Here is a 15,912-nt window from a genome sequence, read left to right on the forward strand (position 1 = left end):
TCAAGAATCCAAACAGATCCATGCTCTGTATTATACCATCCCTTCTGAGTTGGCAGAGTCCCTTCTCTTGTGAAGTACAGGATGCAAGAATCCCAACTTGAGGGATGAGAATGAGCGTGCAACTGAAGCTGCAGGAGTAATTCAGCTATCATGGAGAATGATGCAGCAGAGAACGAGAATCCTGCAATTTCATATTCAGCAGGAGACTCAGCTGAACTATTCTTTATTCCCCAAATAATTAGTTAAGAGTTATTTATACCTTATGGTCCCACAAGATTTCTGATTTACAGTACAAAGAGTCAGGCACTGAATACAGTGATTATATTCCATCTGCGTAGGGCATTTACTGACAGGAAAGTCTGCGGGCAAGGAGCTCTGGCCCAAACTCACTGCTTTTCACTGGGACGAAAAAATAAAGAACACTTTAGGAGGCCCACAAAGTACAGTTGTTAAACTGAGCCTATTTTCTCTCCCTCTTTCCATTTTCCTGTATCCAACCCTTCAGTTTCACTGGATTTCAAAGGGACAGTTATTTGTGCTTCTTCCTATTTTAGGATGTTTTTATCATGTGGCGTAGCGCTCCGACTGCCTTAGGGGAGCTTTAATGATAATTTTATTTTTAAAAGTATAGGCTTATCTTGCTTGACCTTGATGCACTGAGTAAAAGGTTGCTAAACCCCTCCTCTAGAAAACAAAACGAGGAACAAATGTCCTGCGCCTGCTGGATCAAAAGCTCAAGTGTGGCAGTGCCTTTTGCTACCCCAAAATATATCACCAAGGCAACGGCAGCAGTTCTGCAAGCAGGTATAGCAAAGGCCTCCCAGCCAGGATTTAAATAATCTGATTTTCCTGCAGTATGTTTTCTTCAACACTCAGCAAGTCTTCTGGGAGATGAAAAGCATGCTAACACCATTCCAAAGGGTATCCTGCTACAGGAGGCGGTTATCGCTGCTCTTTGAGAAGAAAACACGAGCATGTCACTGTTCAAAGGCCATACAAGGAGCTAAGCAGAGCCAACACCAGTTGGAAGCCAGTGGTTGTCAGTGGCTGCACCCTTTCTCTCAAGCAGACTACCTAAAGGACAAGAGGGAGCCTACCTTATTCTCCACCCTGCTCTTTCTCTGGAAGGAAAACAACCTGTGACAGCACCAAGAAGAACTTTCCTTGCCTGGCTGTACCAAACTGAAAAAAAAAACTGATCTTAAGCTGGTGTCTGCTACAGCTTCTTCCCCTTGAGGGACTGTCCCTGTGGGACCAGTTAACCCTGCAGCTGCATACAAAGGAATACAAGTGTTTCAGTTTGCGCTCCTTCAGTACATCACTACTGAACAACATGCTTGGTGGTCCACTGCTTGCTTTTATAAGTCACAGATCATGTGCTAGGAATGCTAGCACGAGCTACTTTGAAGGCTTAACTGCAAAATTCACAGTTCATCTTCTACATCTTGGAGAGCCCTGCTCCACTGACAACAAACCACACAAGTGTATCAGCTTGCTTAGGTCTTTTCTGCTCAGCTGCCATTCGATGGTGAGCTGAAGCCCTAAGGAGCTGAGAAGTCTGTTCTCATGGCAGAATAGCAGGCTGCTACAATGCAGCTTTCTGTACTCTTCCAGTAAAGCACTTTCAAACCCTTTGTTTCTTCCAAAAATAGGTACAGACATTACTTCTGGGTATCTGTGCATAACTGTAGCTCAAAACTCTGTAATATAGCAAACAAGTCTGGGACAAACCTGCTCAGCTCCATCTCCATCTTTCATAGACAAATGCACTTCAAGTTAGTTGTTTAGAAACATGTCTTGGGTTCAGGTGGCCTAGCATAAGAGACTGTACACTCAAGTACAGCCACCAGCAACTACAGCGTTCAGCACAGTGTTCAAAGAAAGCTTGCAGGAAGCCAGGTGAAGTAAAACAGGAGAAGAAGGTCAGTGAGTGAAAGCTAAGAATAGATCTTATGGAAAAAAATCTCAGGGGTCACAAAAAAAAAAAAAAGAAGAAATTGCTGAGAAAGGAAGTTGGTTCCAGAGCCAGGAAAGTGATGGATTTGGGTTACTGCCCAAGACAGGTGTTTAAATGTGTACCCAATTTTAACTAGCTCTTGCTACAAATTATTGCTGATGAGTTTTTCACTCGCACTGAGTGAAACAGACATGGATGTATGGAGCTGAGGAGTTCACCAGTACAGGATGGGAGGCTGAAGGTTGCCCTGAATCTCTCCAAAGCAGGATAGGAAAAAAAAAAAACCCACAAACTTTTACCTAACCTAAAAGATTACAAATCTGTATTTTGTTTTCAACAGCCACATATCCCTGTAGCATCTGCAAGAAAGGTAACTGAAGGAACAAAAGCCTAAGTAAAATGGAATTCGTTACCTTTCTGCTGGAGCAGTAACTGCACTTCCCCAAACATCTCTCCTACTTCTCCTACTACAAACACCTTGTGAGAACAAGCACCAGGCAGTCATCATGGTACCAAAGCACTGCAAGTCAGATTGGCATGTGCAGGACTCTTGCCTGCTATGTCATGCTTGGCAACCTATACAGCAATTCTACTCTGTCTCTGAAGTTGTAGGTGTCAGCATGCTGAAAGAACCAGGGTAGGTGCACAGGAGAGATCTGAATTTACAGTGTTATTGTATTTTACAGTAATGTTTTCCCCAAAGCGCCTTCTGAAGTGCAAAAATACAAGAGTATAAAACATCAAATCAACAATACTGTACTTGAAAGAGGCAGTGAAATAGTAATCCTTAGCAGTAACCGTAGTAATAGTGGGTCAAGCATTTCAGCGAGCATGGAGCTGTTATGGTTTTCTAGTTCATGCTGCTCCCTGATCTCAAAAGCTGTGATAACACTGAGAATTTAAGCAGCAGATTTAGTGCTGCACTCTTGTTTTGATTGATGCTTCCATGTCAGCAGTCACAGCAGATGATATTTACATTTAGACTGCTGCTTGTGCGTTCCTTAATCTTTTTGCCTCTGCTCATTCTATTGAGCAAAATGAAATATATATTGACAGAAACTGCCTTGTTCCATAGACACCGATGTCTCCCTATAACAAGGCAAACCATGATGCTCTCGAGAGCAGATTCAGTTCCTCAGGTTACAGACGCATGCACACACCTATAGCCTCAGTACTCGTGTTGAGGCAGTCCATTTACGGCATCTCCTAAAAGTCTGTGTCTTTTATTAAGAAGCTGTCAAACCAAGATAACAGATAGAATATCACAGTTATAAAAGATTGGGATTTGGAGCTGCGGGAGAGATTACAGAGATGAATCGTGCTGCATCGAGCGTTTCTGCTTACAGCGATAAGACAGAAAGGGATAAGCACAAACTTCAGCTGCAAACCGGCCGGATGGCAGCCGCAGCATCCCAGGCAACAGAAAAAAAACCCTGCTATACGGACCTTGACAAAGCAAGAGTTACCGATCTGGACGGGCGCGCCGCGAGTCCCTCGATAAAGCGTAAGCCCCAGTTCAGCTCGCAAGCACATGGAGCGGCCGTCCTCGTAAACAAACCCGGCGCCGAGCCGTGCCGTGCCCCCGGGCCGGGTCAGCCCCCCGGGCCGCATCCCCGGTCACCCCCGGGACGTGGCAGCGCTGCCCGGCCCGGCCCGGCGCCATCCCCGCCCGGCCGAGGCGCCGCTCCTCCCCGCCCCCCGGCCCAGCCGGCCACAACAAAAGCGGAGCGCTGCCGGCGCTCTCGCCCCTTCCCCGCGCGGCCCCGCCGGCCCCTCACCGTGCTGCGCGAAGACGTTGAAGCCGCCCTCGGCCGCGCGCCCCGCCGCCTCCCTGCGGCGCCCCGCCGGCCTGCCCGCGCCGCTCCCTCGCGGTCCCCTCGGCTGCTGCTGCTGCTGGGGCGGCGGCTGCTGCTGGAGCCCGGCGCCCGGCTCCCCGACGCGGCCCACCTGCTGCCCCATCGCCGCGCTGCCGGCCGCGGCCCGCCGCTCACATGCCGCCGCTCCCCGGCCCGGCGGGCGGCCTCCCGCTCCTCCCCCGCGTGCGCGCCCCGGCGGCTCCCGCCCGCCCCCGCCGGCCCCGCGGCGCTCCGGCCTGGCGCTCACGGACTCTCCCCCTCGGCCCTCGCCGCCATCTTAAACCACAGAGCGCCGGGAGAGGGGACGGAGCGGCTCCCGCGGTCCTCCGGGGGAGGCCGCCCCCTCCCAGGCTGGCGGGCGGCGCCGCCGGCGGGTGGGGGGTCGCGGCCGCGTCGGGCCGGGTCGCGTCCTCCTGAGGTCGCTGAGGCGTCCGCGGTGCCCGCGTTAAGGCGCCCCGTTCCCGCCTGGGGGCGAGAGCTGCGGGTTGTGACCCAGGGGTGAGTCGGTTCGGGCGTCAGGAACTAATAGGTTCTTCACGGAAGGCCGGTTCTTCACGGACGCCGGGACGGGCTCGGCGCTCGGCCGCGCGGTGCGATTTTGGGGTGGTCCTGCATGGAGGTAGCGGTCTGAACGCGCGAGCGCTGTGGGTCCTTTTAGCTTGGGCTATTCGGTTATTCCGTGCCCCTGAGCGCTGCACAGGATGACCTTTGCGGGCTCCTCCCAGCTCAAACAGTTCTATGATTCTACATAAAGCTGGGACTGCTTTCCCACCTGGTGCAGGTCAGAGCACGGTGGGGACGCGCAGGATCTGGAAGCTGAACCCAGCCCTCTGCAGGCCCATTCTCTCATTCTGCGTGCACCGTTTCCCCCCTGTGCTCTGTGTACGCTTCCCACGCCGTGTGCACCTCTCCCAATGCTCACAAGGCCCCAGGTGAACTCCCAGGGCCCTGGCACACAACCTGCCCTCTTTGTCCCCTCCTGACCCAGGGCATGGAGGAGCAGGGAGGCACAGCCACACAAGTAACACAGGGCGTGTTGCTGCACAGGCACGGCTGGCAGCAGCATCTCGTCATCAGGTGGCTGAGCATGCACTGTAACTAATTGGTGTGCAACCAAACCGTCTTCTTTCAGCCTCTCTAATCCTGCAGAAGGCTCTCCAACTAAAGAAAAGGGAGGAGATTTCATCCTGAGAGATAGCAATGCTTGCTGCAGTTTAGAAGACCTGAGTTCTTGAAGGTGTTTTGCTCTCCAAGCTGGCTACAATTTTAGCAATAAAGGCCCTGTTCCATAGCAGTGTTTGTTTCTTCACGGATAATATGCAGGGCTGTCAGACTCAGGTGCCCTCACCACATCACTGAGAACAATGATAAACTCTCTTGTTGATACAGAGCCAGCCAGGCCCCAGGGACCCACAGCAACCTGTGCTACATCAGCCCTCACGTGGCTGTCTAGACTGGGATCCTGAGGAGAAACTCGTCCATGGCAGTCAGCTTGCCTGTCTGAAATGTCTAGTGACACTTCTGAGGCCATATTCTACCTGCCCTGCATCACAAGGTGTGACCGAAATGCTATCCATACTGTCACATGCACCTGAACTGCACCCAGTCCTAGGGCACCAGCTCTGACACAGACTAGAGTGAATAGGAGCGAGGAGTATGAGCAATCAGAAGTGCCTTAATAAACGCATTAATAAGCTAGGAACACTGGGGAGATCAGGAAATAGAGGCAGGCTTGCTAATAACAAAGCAGTTCATAAAACAGCATTGGGACTATCTGGGCTACACACCGCCAAGTCCCAGGACCCAGTGCAGACATGGCTATGAGGTATGAGCAGAGGGTGTGTGTGCAGGATGGGCAGTCCTGTGCAGAGCTGATCAACATGGGCAGTCTCTGCAGTGGAGATATTTCCTGGTATCCTTCCAGCCAGAATTTGCAGGGTTTGGCATTTGTAAATGGCTTGCCTCGTAAACAAAATGTATGTTTTCTGAAGACTGCGGAGAGACAACAAACATAAAACTCCTCTGTGCCATTTGCAGTTGCCTTGTAGGATAGAAGAACTCTTTCATATCAACAGGAATGGTACTTTTATTTCCTAATGCCTCTTTACTCACTGATCCTGAAGAGCTAACCAGAAGAAAGCCATTAGCATTTCAAAAGGAGATGCCAACATCAAGAGACTATTATGCATAGGTGCACTAAGGAGAATTGTGTTTAATCACTGCTCCTCAGGCCTTATGAAATCCCTCACTCCCTCTATGAGCAGCTTGTGCACATGTAACAGCTCACTGTGGGTTACATTAATGTCTGACTGCTTGGAAAATGTCTGCCGCACAGTAACGTGTCAACTGGGGGTGGAGTCAGACAGGGACTTTGTTGTAAAGGGAAGGGGTCTGCAGCATGGTTACTGTTTGCTACCCTACAGCGGTGTTTTAAGACCGCGCCATACCCTATTTAACAGCTTCAAAACCAGTGCCCAAAGATACTAGCAGTTGTGGTCAATCTCCTGAACGAGCTATGTCCTCAGGCTGTATCCACTTGGTACTCTCAGGAACTTATTTTAAATGGCACCATTTCCTCTGGCCCCACGTAACAGGGGATGCCCAGCCCCGGTTGGTGCCCACCATTCTGGATTGCCTAAAAGAGCGATGGGGATATAAACAAGAAGCTCCCCAAAGTGAAACTGACCCTGTGTACTGAGTCACTGATGACATGGAGCCACACCACTCCACATTGTTAGAACAGGGGCTAATAAGTACTTACTTCATGGAGTGTCACAGTTACTAACTATGCCAAGATTACAAACTGCTTTTGAGAGGAGATTTTTAAATCTGTATCAGTGCTACCCATTATTGTCAACTGTGATGTTATCAGGCCCACGCAGTACCAGGAACAGGTTATGTGTCAAAAGGTAATTTCTTCTGAAGAAGGCTGGCAGCATGTGGTACCCTAACAGTTACTGCCCTCCTGGCAATTTGGGGCTCCCAGTCAATCTGCCATCTTATGAGCTGTTTGAGTAAGGGATAAAAGCACCAAGGAACAAAGGCAGCATTGACATTGCAGTAATAGGCCTGACCAGAAATGTGGTATTTCTAGCATCACTTCAGAACTGACTTTAAATATTTGCCAGATATCCATTTCTTGGAAGTTTCTTCTAAGTACTAAGAATGCACTGCAGCACATCCATGGTGTGCTCCAAATATCACAAGATCAAGTCATTGGTGGATGAGCAGTGCTGCGCTTTACATGCCATGAACTCACAGCTGTCATTTGCATGAGGTGTGGGTTCTGTGCCAGAAGAAGCCCAGGGATAAACTGGAGACTCCTAAGCCTATGTTGAGTAAGCTGAGCAATTTGGATTTGTAACTTTGGAAAAATTAACTAGCATTACTGTACTGGTAACGTGAAAATTAATGCTGGGAGTGATCTTTGTTCTTTTCCCAACTCATACACCTTCTGTGTATTGAAGCTACAGAGAGAAACATATTTCTATTAAATATTTGGCCCACATTTAGGAAGTGGATGATATTAGTTGAAGCATTTGTTAATTGCTCAGGACAGCAGAAGCTTAATCCCAACTGAGGCATTTGGAGAGTTCCCAAGAATAAGGGAAATATGTGCTTCCCATGTCAGGATTTTCGTGCTCCTGCTGTAGTGCAGGAGAACAGGTTGTGGAAATAAGGATGGCTGTAACTCACCTGGGATGGCTGCAAAAGGCAACGTGTGACGTCCACTAGGTGGCCCGGGCATTGCTGCTGGGTGTACCTGTAACACCCAGCCTGGGTCAGTGCAAACACCAGGCAGCCTCCTCTGAGTCGTAAGGAAGGGGCTCTGGAGAAGGGCATGAAGAAAAGAAAGAGAAGTATAAAGATGTGGTACAGCTTTTGTGACAAGAGGTTAGTTACCCTGCAATAAACAATAAAACCTGTGAGTGCTGAGCCGTTTCAAAGGAGAACGTCATTTCTGGATGAAACACACACGAGCGCTCATCCTTTCGTCTCCGACTGGCGGCTCTTAACACATAGTCTGCAGAGATCTGTCACAGCACAATAGTTGGCATTTCAGCCTTTTAAAAGCTATTTTTAGTCTTTACTATGATTTAAACTGTGCTTCGGCGCATGCAAGATTGCTTGAAGTACTCGCATGCCTGTTCAGTGGGGTTCTACAGACACAAACTCTTTCCTGGGAAGGAAGGTTTTCTAGCAGATTTGGGCCAGCAGCATAGAAACATCCCCACACAGCCTTTGACAGATGACATTTCTTCTGCTACTAACTGCTCTTTTGGTCCACCATAGTTAACATTTTAAAAACTACAAACACACACCGTGGTTTTGCATTAGCTGTAGTGCCCAGCTAACTGCTCTCACTGGGTTACAGCTGTGTGGCTGTCCTTGTCCATATATCTATTAACTGTAAATAGGAACATATTGACTGCTCTGAGGGTTTACAGGAACTGTTCCCATCATGGTATGACCCATAGCCTTCTTGTAGCCTCCATCAGGGGAGAGCCAGAGGTGCAGGGGCATGGAATAAGCAGCTTGTTGGTCTTCTTCAGATGTAGAACATCTTTCTTGTCTGCTATATTTGTGAGTGCTACAACTGCACCGCCCTTCCCATGTATCTGTTTAAGGCAGGTAAAAGGTACAAGGGTGTGTGGATAAGAACATTCAGCATGTTGTTTGTTTGTCTTTTTCTCTAGAAAATGAAAAAAAGAAAAAAGAAAAAAAAAAAAAAGATGACAAGCCTCTGCATCTGCTGGCAATTGCAAATCAGTACTCAGCTTGCCCAGCATGATTACTGATAGAGTACATTTGCTGAGGTAACATGAGGTTCCCCGATGGTGTTGCTGATGATTCAGGCTTTTAGGCATTTGTCTGCAGAAGGGTCAATAGGAGTGTTTTTACCACCAGCATTCCAGCGCTGCTTCAGTTCATATTTAGGAGCCTAATTCTTTTGGTTTCTAATTTATTGAACAGTGAGAGATGTCTAGTTAGCAGACAGAAGCTTTTTGTTCTGTATTTTCTCTTCTCACTGGCTGGAAGGTTTGTAGCCAAAGAGCTGACATTTAGCTAAGGGACAGCAAACACTTCAGAGTGCAATACTCCATCAGTGCCTCAAGACCGAACTCATCCCACCCTCCACTCCCATGATAACTACTGTTCCATGTTTGAATTAGACTAAGCAAAGCACTGTAGTAGTCCAAAACAAAACAGAGGCTTCATTAGCTCAGAAGAAAATACATCCTTCTCTTGGTTTTCTAATAAGTGCAGTTAAAATTAAATTGAGTTCAGACTTAACAGTACTTCCTTCCCATGCTCTTTGCCTCACATACCGGTTTCCCCTCATGCTTCCTTCCTCTCTCTCTTTTCTCTCTTGCCCCCTCTGGCTGTCACTCATGCTCAGAATGCTTTGCCAGCCAGTGCGTTCTTAAAGTTCAGTCTCAAATACTGCTGCAAAGACCTGGTAGATTCTCCCTTGGCAGGCTTTCTAATTTAGTTATGCAAGAATTGCAGGCGATTGCTGCGTCTTTCAAATGACATTGTGTTCCTGCCTCATACTCTGATACAGAACTAAATGCCTTCGCTTCGCAGTTCTCAGATTTAATGTTGTTTCTTTGGAAGGTGCTCAGCCACGTGAAACTGAAAACAAAAGCGCAATCAAACAAACGAAGCAAACAAATCAAACCATGAAAGGTTCTCTGAGATGTTCCTGTGAATGTGTTTCCACGTGTGAGCACACAGAGCAGCACCCAGGGGATCAGCATAGACGTTTGTAATCAAACCTCACTTCAGTTTAAAACTTGTTCATTCTGTTAAACATGCAAATATTTCCATTCTCTTTGCAGATTCCGCCTCTCTGCTCATTACCAAACCTCTCACAAGCCATAATCTTCCTCTGATCAGGCTCTTAGAGTGTTTTGTGTGGTCTTTAGTTAGACTGTAAACTTGCAGAAGTACGAAACATCTTATGAAAAGAACTTCCACTGTCTCATTTCACATCCAAATTCTTCTCCCATACCAGCTGTGTGTGTTTGCCTAGCAGCAAGTCTTCTGTTAATGAATGACTTGTTCTCATTAGCTTGTCAGGCTGGATATGTAGCCTGCAGTTCCTACTCACACAGAGCCGCACGCCCTCCCTTGTAGCTCCTGGTAAAGCAAATAATGAGATATACAAAGCCTTGTGTCTCTGAGTTTGGCCTTTGCACGCTTAATCATTAACTAACACAGAATGCCAGAATTAAGTGACTAGCTGGTGGCTAAATATATTGAACATAAGCTGAGTCCTACGGGTTGCCTGCAGTGGGGTTTGCTGCAGACTTTGCCATTGGCTGCCACTTCTAAGACCTGTACAGAAGAGAGGAAAAGTTGTTTGCTGAGAACTACTTAGCAGAGCCAAGGGAACTGCGCTCCATACATTTGTTGTGTGAAACTGAAATCAGAGGTGGATTCTCTGACACCTGGGATGTTTCCAAAATGAGACCCTGTGCAACTTTGCCTAACTTTGAAGCTAGCTGTGCTTCGGTCAGGAGGCTGGACACACTGAGCTCCAGTGAGCCCTGCCAGCTTACATTCTTATTGTGTTCAAAGTTGAGATCATCTGCAGGTTTCCTCCATTCAGAGTATTAACAGCCTATCTTTCAGCCTGGCTGAACTCTTCACAAAACTCACAGGAGCTGAATATTTCTGGAACCTCTGCTCCTCCATCTGATTTGTGTAAAATCAGCCATCGGGTTCAAAAGTTACTGGAGGTAAAAGATGGAGCAGACAGACAGGCATCCCTTCATCAAACACACAGGACAGCTGCATAAGCCTTGCCTTCTTAAGACAGCCTTCCTTCCATTTACTTTTGAGCAGAAAACTTGTCAAGTGTGCACTGAATGAGGCCTGAAGCTGTGTTGTATATTCCCAGCTGCAGCCAACCTGAAATAATACCCCCCTAGAGCCAATAGCACATTTCATATAGCTGAGATAGTTACTGTGCAATGGGAGCTATGCAGAGAAGTTGAGACATTTAAGCCTGAAATGTGGGCATCTTCTTTCTGATAGAGGTTATACTGTTGTGCTCACAGAGGCACGTGTTAAAGTCTCCCTGCAGGTTTGTGTTGTGTGTGTCTGTTACCTATCTGTGTCATCCTCAACTTTCTCATACCCCAGAGTGACAGAAAGGGGAATTTGACCTCAGCATGCTAGAGACCGCCTGGCTGTCTGCTGTCTGCCTTTCCCTTTCTGTCTCTTCTTTCTCAGGATGTAGTCACACTACTAAATTACCTTGAGCGATCTGTCTCAAAGTTTTTCCCAGGGGTTGCTCGCCATAAAGGGCAGACGTGTGACGTGCATCGATAGTCTGTGCTGCTGCAGGAAACACTGAGGCAGTGTGAATCCACTGTGGGCTGTACGTGACCCTGAGATTTCTGTTCACCTAAGGCAGCTTTGCATCCCTCGGCGTCTCTTCTGCAAGGGGCCAGCTGTATTGCTTCAATCCACAGAGCTTGCCTCATCAGCTGAGTGATTTTCTTTCGCAGCGATGGCAGCAGGCTGTAATGTTCCCTTTTCTCTCAGTTTACAGAAAACAAACCTATCTTCTTCAGCTTTCAATCGCCCAGGAAAACATTACTTTTGTGCTCCTGGGAAAGAGCTTCATAGCATTTCTATTTTCTGCCTCGCAGGGAAGCAGAAACTGTGAAATCATCAGCATCCTCTGTGTCTCTTGTACGTTCCCTGGAGCTGTTCTACTGTGCAGTCTGAAATAGGGATCTGCCTCAGGGATTTGCTAATGATGCATTCAGTCCCAGCATGGCACATGCTCATTCCTGGGGAGTTACTGAGTTAGCATTTATAGTTCCACACTTTTCCTCTGAGTACATGAAACCCTCTGATTTTCTCTCAGCACTGAGGTCTTGTGTGTTGGATTCTCTTCTCATGACAGCTCGTTTGGAATGCCACCAGAAAGCTTTCAGCCTGGATCTTTCCTCCTAGAAATCATAGACTACAGTAGCATCACACAAGTGATTCTCCCATGACTTGGTGCCTGATCATCAGGCAGCAGAGAAATGCAGTCTTTCGGAGGCGCATTTTCAAAATAACAGAACGAAGACATTTGCAGTGAAGGTGGGTGACTGCTGGTGTTGATGCCGGAAGCCTTTTGGAACTGAGTAAATAAGCTCATAAGTGAAAAGCGAGGAGCCAGCAGACAGTGATGAAAGCACAAGAGGCCAAACGATGGGAAGTAAGCACTGCTGGTTGTCCTAATGGTGCTAAGTTGGCTACATGATGTAGGGAAATGGCAGGGGTAAAGGATGAAGTTACCTCACTCAAGCTTAGCCTGTCCTCTGATTTGTTTGTCAATTCTTGTTTCTCCTGACACTTTAGGCAAGGAGAATTTTCTATGTGTGTGAGCACGGGTTGAAGGGGCAGGAACACCTTTACTGTGTTTCATAGTAACTTGCTAGTGAAGACAAGACTTTTCTTGCATGACCTACATGCCTGAGCTCAGAATCCCTCTCCCAGGTCTGCCATCTTCAGATTTAAAACCTTTAAACAAGCTCAAGTTTTCATCTCCTCATCCATATTTCCAAAGCATGTAAGCCTCAAGGCACTAGGCCAACAACGGAATATTGCTGAGCACAAAGATGTTTTTGTAACCACATCATCTGAGCCCAATGCCAATCAAATGCAGCAAACCCTGCATATTGCTTCACCTCCCAGAACGGTTCCATTACAACCTTCCATTTTTGCTGGCCCTCAGTTGATAGGAAAGGCTATTCTTTCAGCTTTGAAACTCTTCTATTTTTTCACTTGCAGTGAAATAGTGTTGAGAGCTGCCAGAGACTCAGCTGTGACACGGATTTATCTGAATTCAGGGTTTTGGAAGTGTTCCTTCACGCTTGTCATCTCCTTCAAAAAGCACTGCATTGAACCAAGTCTGTACATTCTTTACTGCTCCACTTGTTGCTATGGCCAAAGATGCCAAGTTTCAGCCTAATTCTTTTGAGAGACCAGACAGAAATCTGGATTTTTTTTCTTTCTGCTTTGTTTCTGCTCCTGGCTCCTACACTGTTCTCCCTTACCATCACCCAAAACTTCTTTCCAAGGCAGCTCGGAAACTTGGAAAGCATTGCCGTCTCCAATCCCTCAAACCCAGCAGCACTCCCTCCTTTGCCTGAGTCAGGCAGGCTTCAGCAGAAAAGAGAACGAATGCAGAGATTTCCTCTCTGGCCAGGTATTTCCAAAGGGAAGGGGAAGCAAAAAGGAACAGATGGGTACAGCACTGAGCAAAGAAGAGGGAAGGTTTTGGCAGGGCAGCTACAAATGCATGGTGTTCTCTGTCAGGCTTGGGAAGGGTTCTTGCAGAAGGGAAAGCAGCAGGCCTGGCTGCATCACTGCCATGGAAACAGCCAAATTGCTGGTTGGACAGATTTAGAAACGTCTTCTGCTTGGGACTACTTTCAGTAGATGTCATCCGTCTCTGCGGAGATTAAAACAAGGTGGAAATGGGGCAATGCCTCATGCTAAAAGCTGAAAACATGATTTCTTTCTCAGTTTACAATGGAGACTTGGTCTCCCACGGCTTTATGGAGATATCTGTTCCCCTCTGAGCAATAGGTTTTGGTAGGTATTACTTTTCCCCACATCCTCTAATTTTTGGAGGGCTTTCACTATGAAGAAGCGAAACCGCTTTCAGCATTATGATTCCGGTTGCATTTCAAAGCTCCTGGGCTTCTCCTTGGTGTTCACTGTGGAGTTCAGGTAGCACCCTGACTACCTAAGTGACATTTCTCCCTAAGATCTCTTCTTGGTGACCTCAGAGACCACGTGTTTCCTCAGAGAGAAAACCTGGCTGATTTGTTCTCACTGGAGCAGCTCATTTCGTTTCCCCACACCTTTCCCATGGCCTCATAATGTAACTTTCAAAGACAATCTGAAAGATCACAAAACAAAGCTGGGGTGTTACAGAAGGAGTAAAGCACTTGTAGGAAACACAGTTGAACTTAGCAGGGTTAAAATGTAGATACACCCACATGGATTCAGTACCTTTCATGATGCGGTGTTTAGGAGCTTCTTTTTAAAAATATACCAAAAAAACAACATCCTCAATTGAAACAAAAAACCCAAACTTGCTAAACTGACACAGCTCATTCAAAATGATAGGGCAAGGAAAAAATATTTGCCTCTTGGAAAACAATGCAAATTTGGCCTGGCAAGAAGGTCAGCATGTGAATTTCTGAGCTTGCAGAGCAATTCGGCAACCTGCTGACAGGCAGCAGGGCTTCACTTCTTTATGGAAGGGTGATTTCAGCTCAGTAGCACTGAGTGATGTTTGAGGAAACCACTGCCCTCTGCTGAGAGAACTGCACTCGGTTCTCTGCCTGTTCTAAACGCCGGCAAAAGCAGCAACTGCATTGCTTGTAAGTGCACGAGGAATTGCTCTCCGAGGCCCACGTTTAATTCCTGCTGCTCCTGTCTCTTTACAGGAGTTTGCTAATCTGGATCTCTTGTAGCAAATATATTGAACGTTCCCAAAAGTAAACAGGAGCAAGGGTAATTACACACCAAATCCGATGCGATCATAGCAGCAACTCTGAAAACTTGAACTGGAGGTTTCAGAAGCAGTCTGCATGATCTATAAGCACTTTGGGCACCTCAGCTATGTGACGTGTGCTGGAGCCAGATTTAGGTTTTCTTGCCAAAATGCAGTCATGCGTTATCAGATCAGGCTGAAGCCTGCTACAGTTTCTTAAATGATGTGTGATTTGGTATTATGTTAACTGCTGACTGAGCTCCGACCTTGGCCTTACAGCAGCACCATTTTTTCTGGCTACGCAAAACCAGACCATTCATTGCTACACTTCGAATTGGCTTGATGATACAGGTCTAACTTCACTGCCATTTTGCTATTTGTTAAAAAAGGATTCAAAAAACACCAACTCCTTAAAAAGTGTAACATGTTACAGTATTTCCTACCACTTGAGGGAGCTCTGTCATTTACACATTGTCATTTATACAGGTGCTATGGTGCACGCGTACTGAGAAACGTTTAAACCATACTTAGAAAAGCATATTGTGACCGTTTACAAGGGTGGATAGCGATAGGACAAGGGGGGGGATGGTTTTAAACTGAGACAGGGGAGGTTTAGGTTGGATATTAGGAAGAAGTTTTTCACACAGAGGGTGGTGATGCACTGCAACAGGTTGCCCAAGGAGGTTGTGGATGCCCCATCCCTGCAGGCATTCAAGGCCAGGCTGGATGTGGCTCTGGGCAGCCTGGTCTGGTGGCTGGCGACCCTGCACAGAGCAGGGGGTTGAAATGAGATGATCACTGTGGTCCTTTTCAACCCAGGCCCTTCTATGATTCTATGATATTATGGGGAATACTGCAGTCGACTGAAACATGAGAAAGTGCTGAGGCTTCTGGGCGACTCAATCTAAAGCCCAGATAGAAGCTCTAATTCCTGTGAAAATGAGTGACAATAAACAGCCACAGTGACTTAGAGCCTGAAGTAGTGCACGGAGTTATGCAGAATTAAGAAAAAGCAGCATCAATCCCATCTGTTTGGAAACAGTGCCAAGCTTTATGGCAAGGTGCAGCAGAAGGCGCAGGTCTTCCTGAGGGGCTGTGAAAACCTCAGCCCTCAGCCTGTCCTGGCTCTTGAAGTGAGATCAAGTAAAGCTGAAGCAAAAAGGTTGGCGTGTCTGGGACACCAGTTGTGATGTGGGGGCGAGCAACGCCGTGATTCAGCCAGGAGTGCTGAGAAGTGGTGGTGGTGAGGCAATCGTTGAGCAATGCAGCCTGTAGGATTAGTGTAAAACGCTCAAGAAAATCAAGATTGCAAGCAGCGTGGTGACAAGCATGGTAAAGGATGTAGCTGATGAAACACTGCTGCAATTTGGACCTGTGAAGACAAGAGCAGAAGATGCACGCAAGTGGCAAAAAAAATCAGTGGTGGCAATGCCTCATTGAATTTATAAAGTTTGGGAAGAAAGGCAACGAGGAGGGCTGGTCGGGTGTGCTACCTGCAAACACACCTGGAGCAGGAGGAATCTGTGATACAGATTTTAGGGAAACGCTGAGAGACCAGAAGCGAGCAAAGCACCCATCACACA

General features: G+C 47.4%; 1 protein-coding gene and 1 long non-coding RNA gene across 2 annotated transcripts in view; one reads left to right on the forward strand and one right to left on the reverse strand.

Annotated features, from left to right (window-relative positions):
* ABL2 (ABL proto-oncogene 2, non-receptor tyrosine kinase) overlaps positions 1-3,916 on the reverse strand; it is a 33,577-nt gene extending 29,661 nt beyond the window's left edge. Inside the window, exon 1 of the mRNA XM_042873955.1 lies at positions 3,736-3,916. Within this exon, the coding sequence (XP_042729889.1) occupies positions 3,736-3,916 (181 nt within the window). The remainder of the gene's footprint in view (positions 1-3,735) is intronic.
* Positions 3,917-4,218: 302 nt separating this feature from the next.
* On the forward strand, positions 4,219-5,104 carry LOC122181537. The gene is made up of 2 exons (XR_006179467.1): positions 4,219-4,311; positions 4,946-5,104. It is a non-coding gene; the product is annotated as an uncharacterized LOC122181537 (long non-coding RNA).
* Positions 5,105-15,912: the final 10,808 nt, after the last annotated feature.

This window comes from Lagopus leucura, unplaced genomic scaffold, assembly GCF_019238085.1.
Source record: "Lagopus leucura isolate 7727_CA_CO unplaced genomic scaffold, USGS_WTPT01 Super-Scaffold_100009, whole genome shotgun sequence".
In the NCBI taxonomy this organism is placed as follows: Eukaryota; Metazoa; Chordata; class Aves; order Galliformes; family Phasianidae; genus Lagopus; species Lagopus leucura.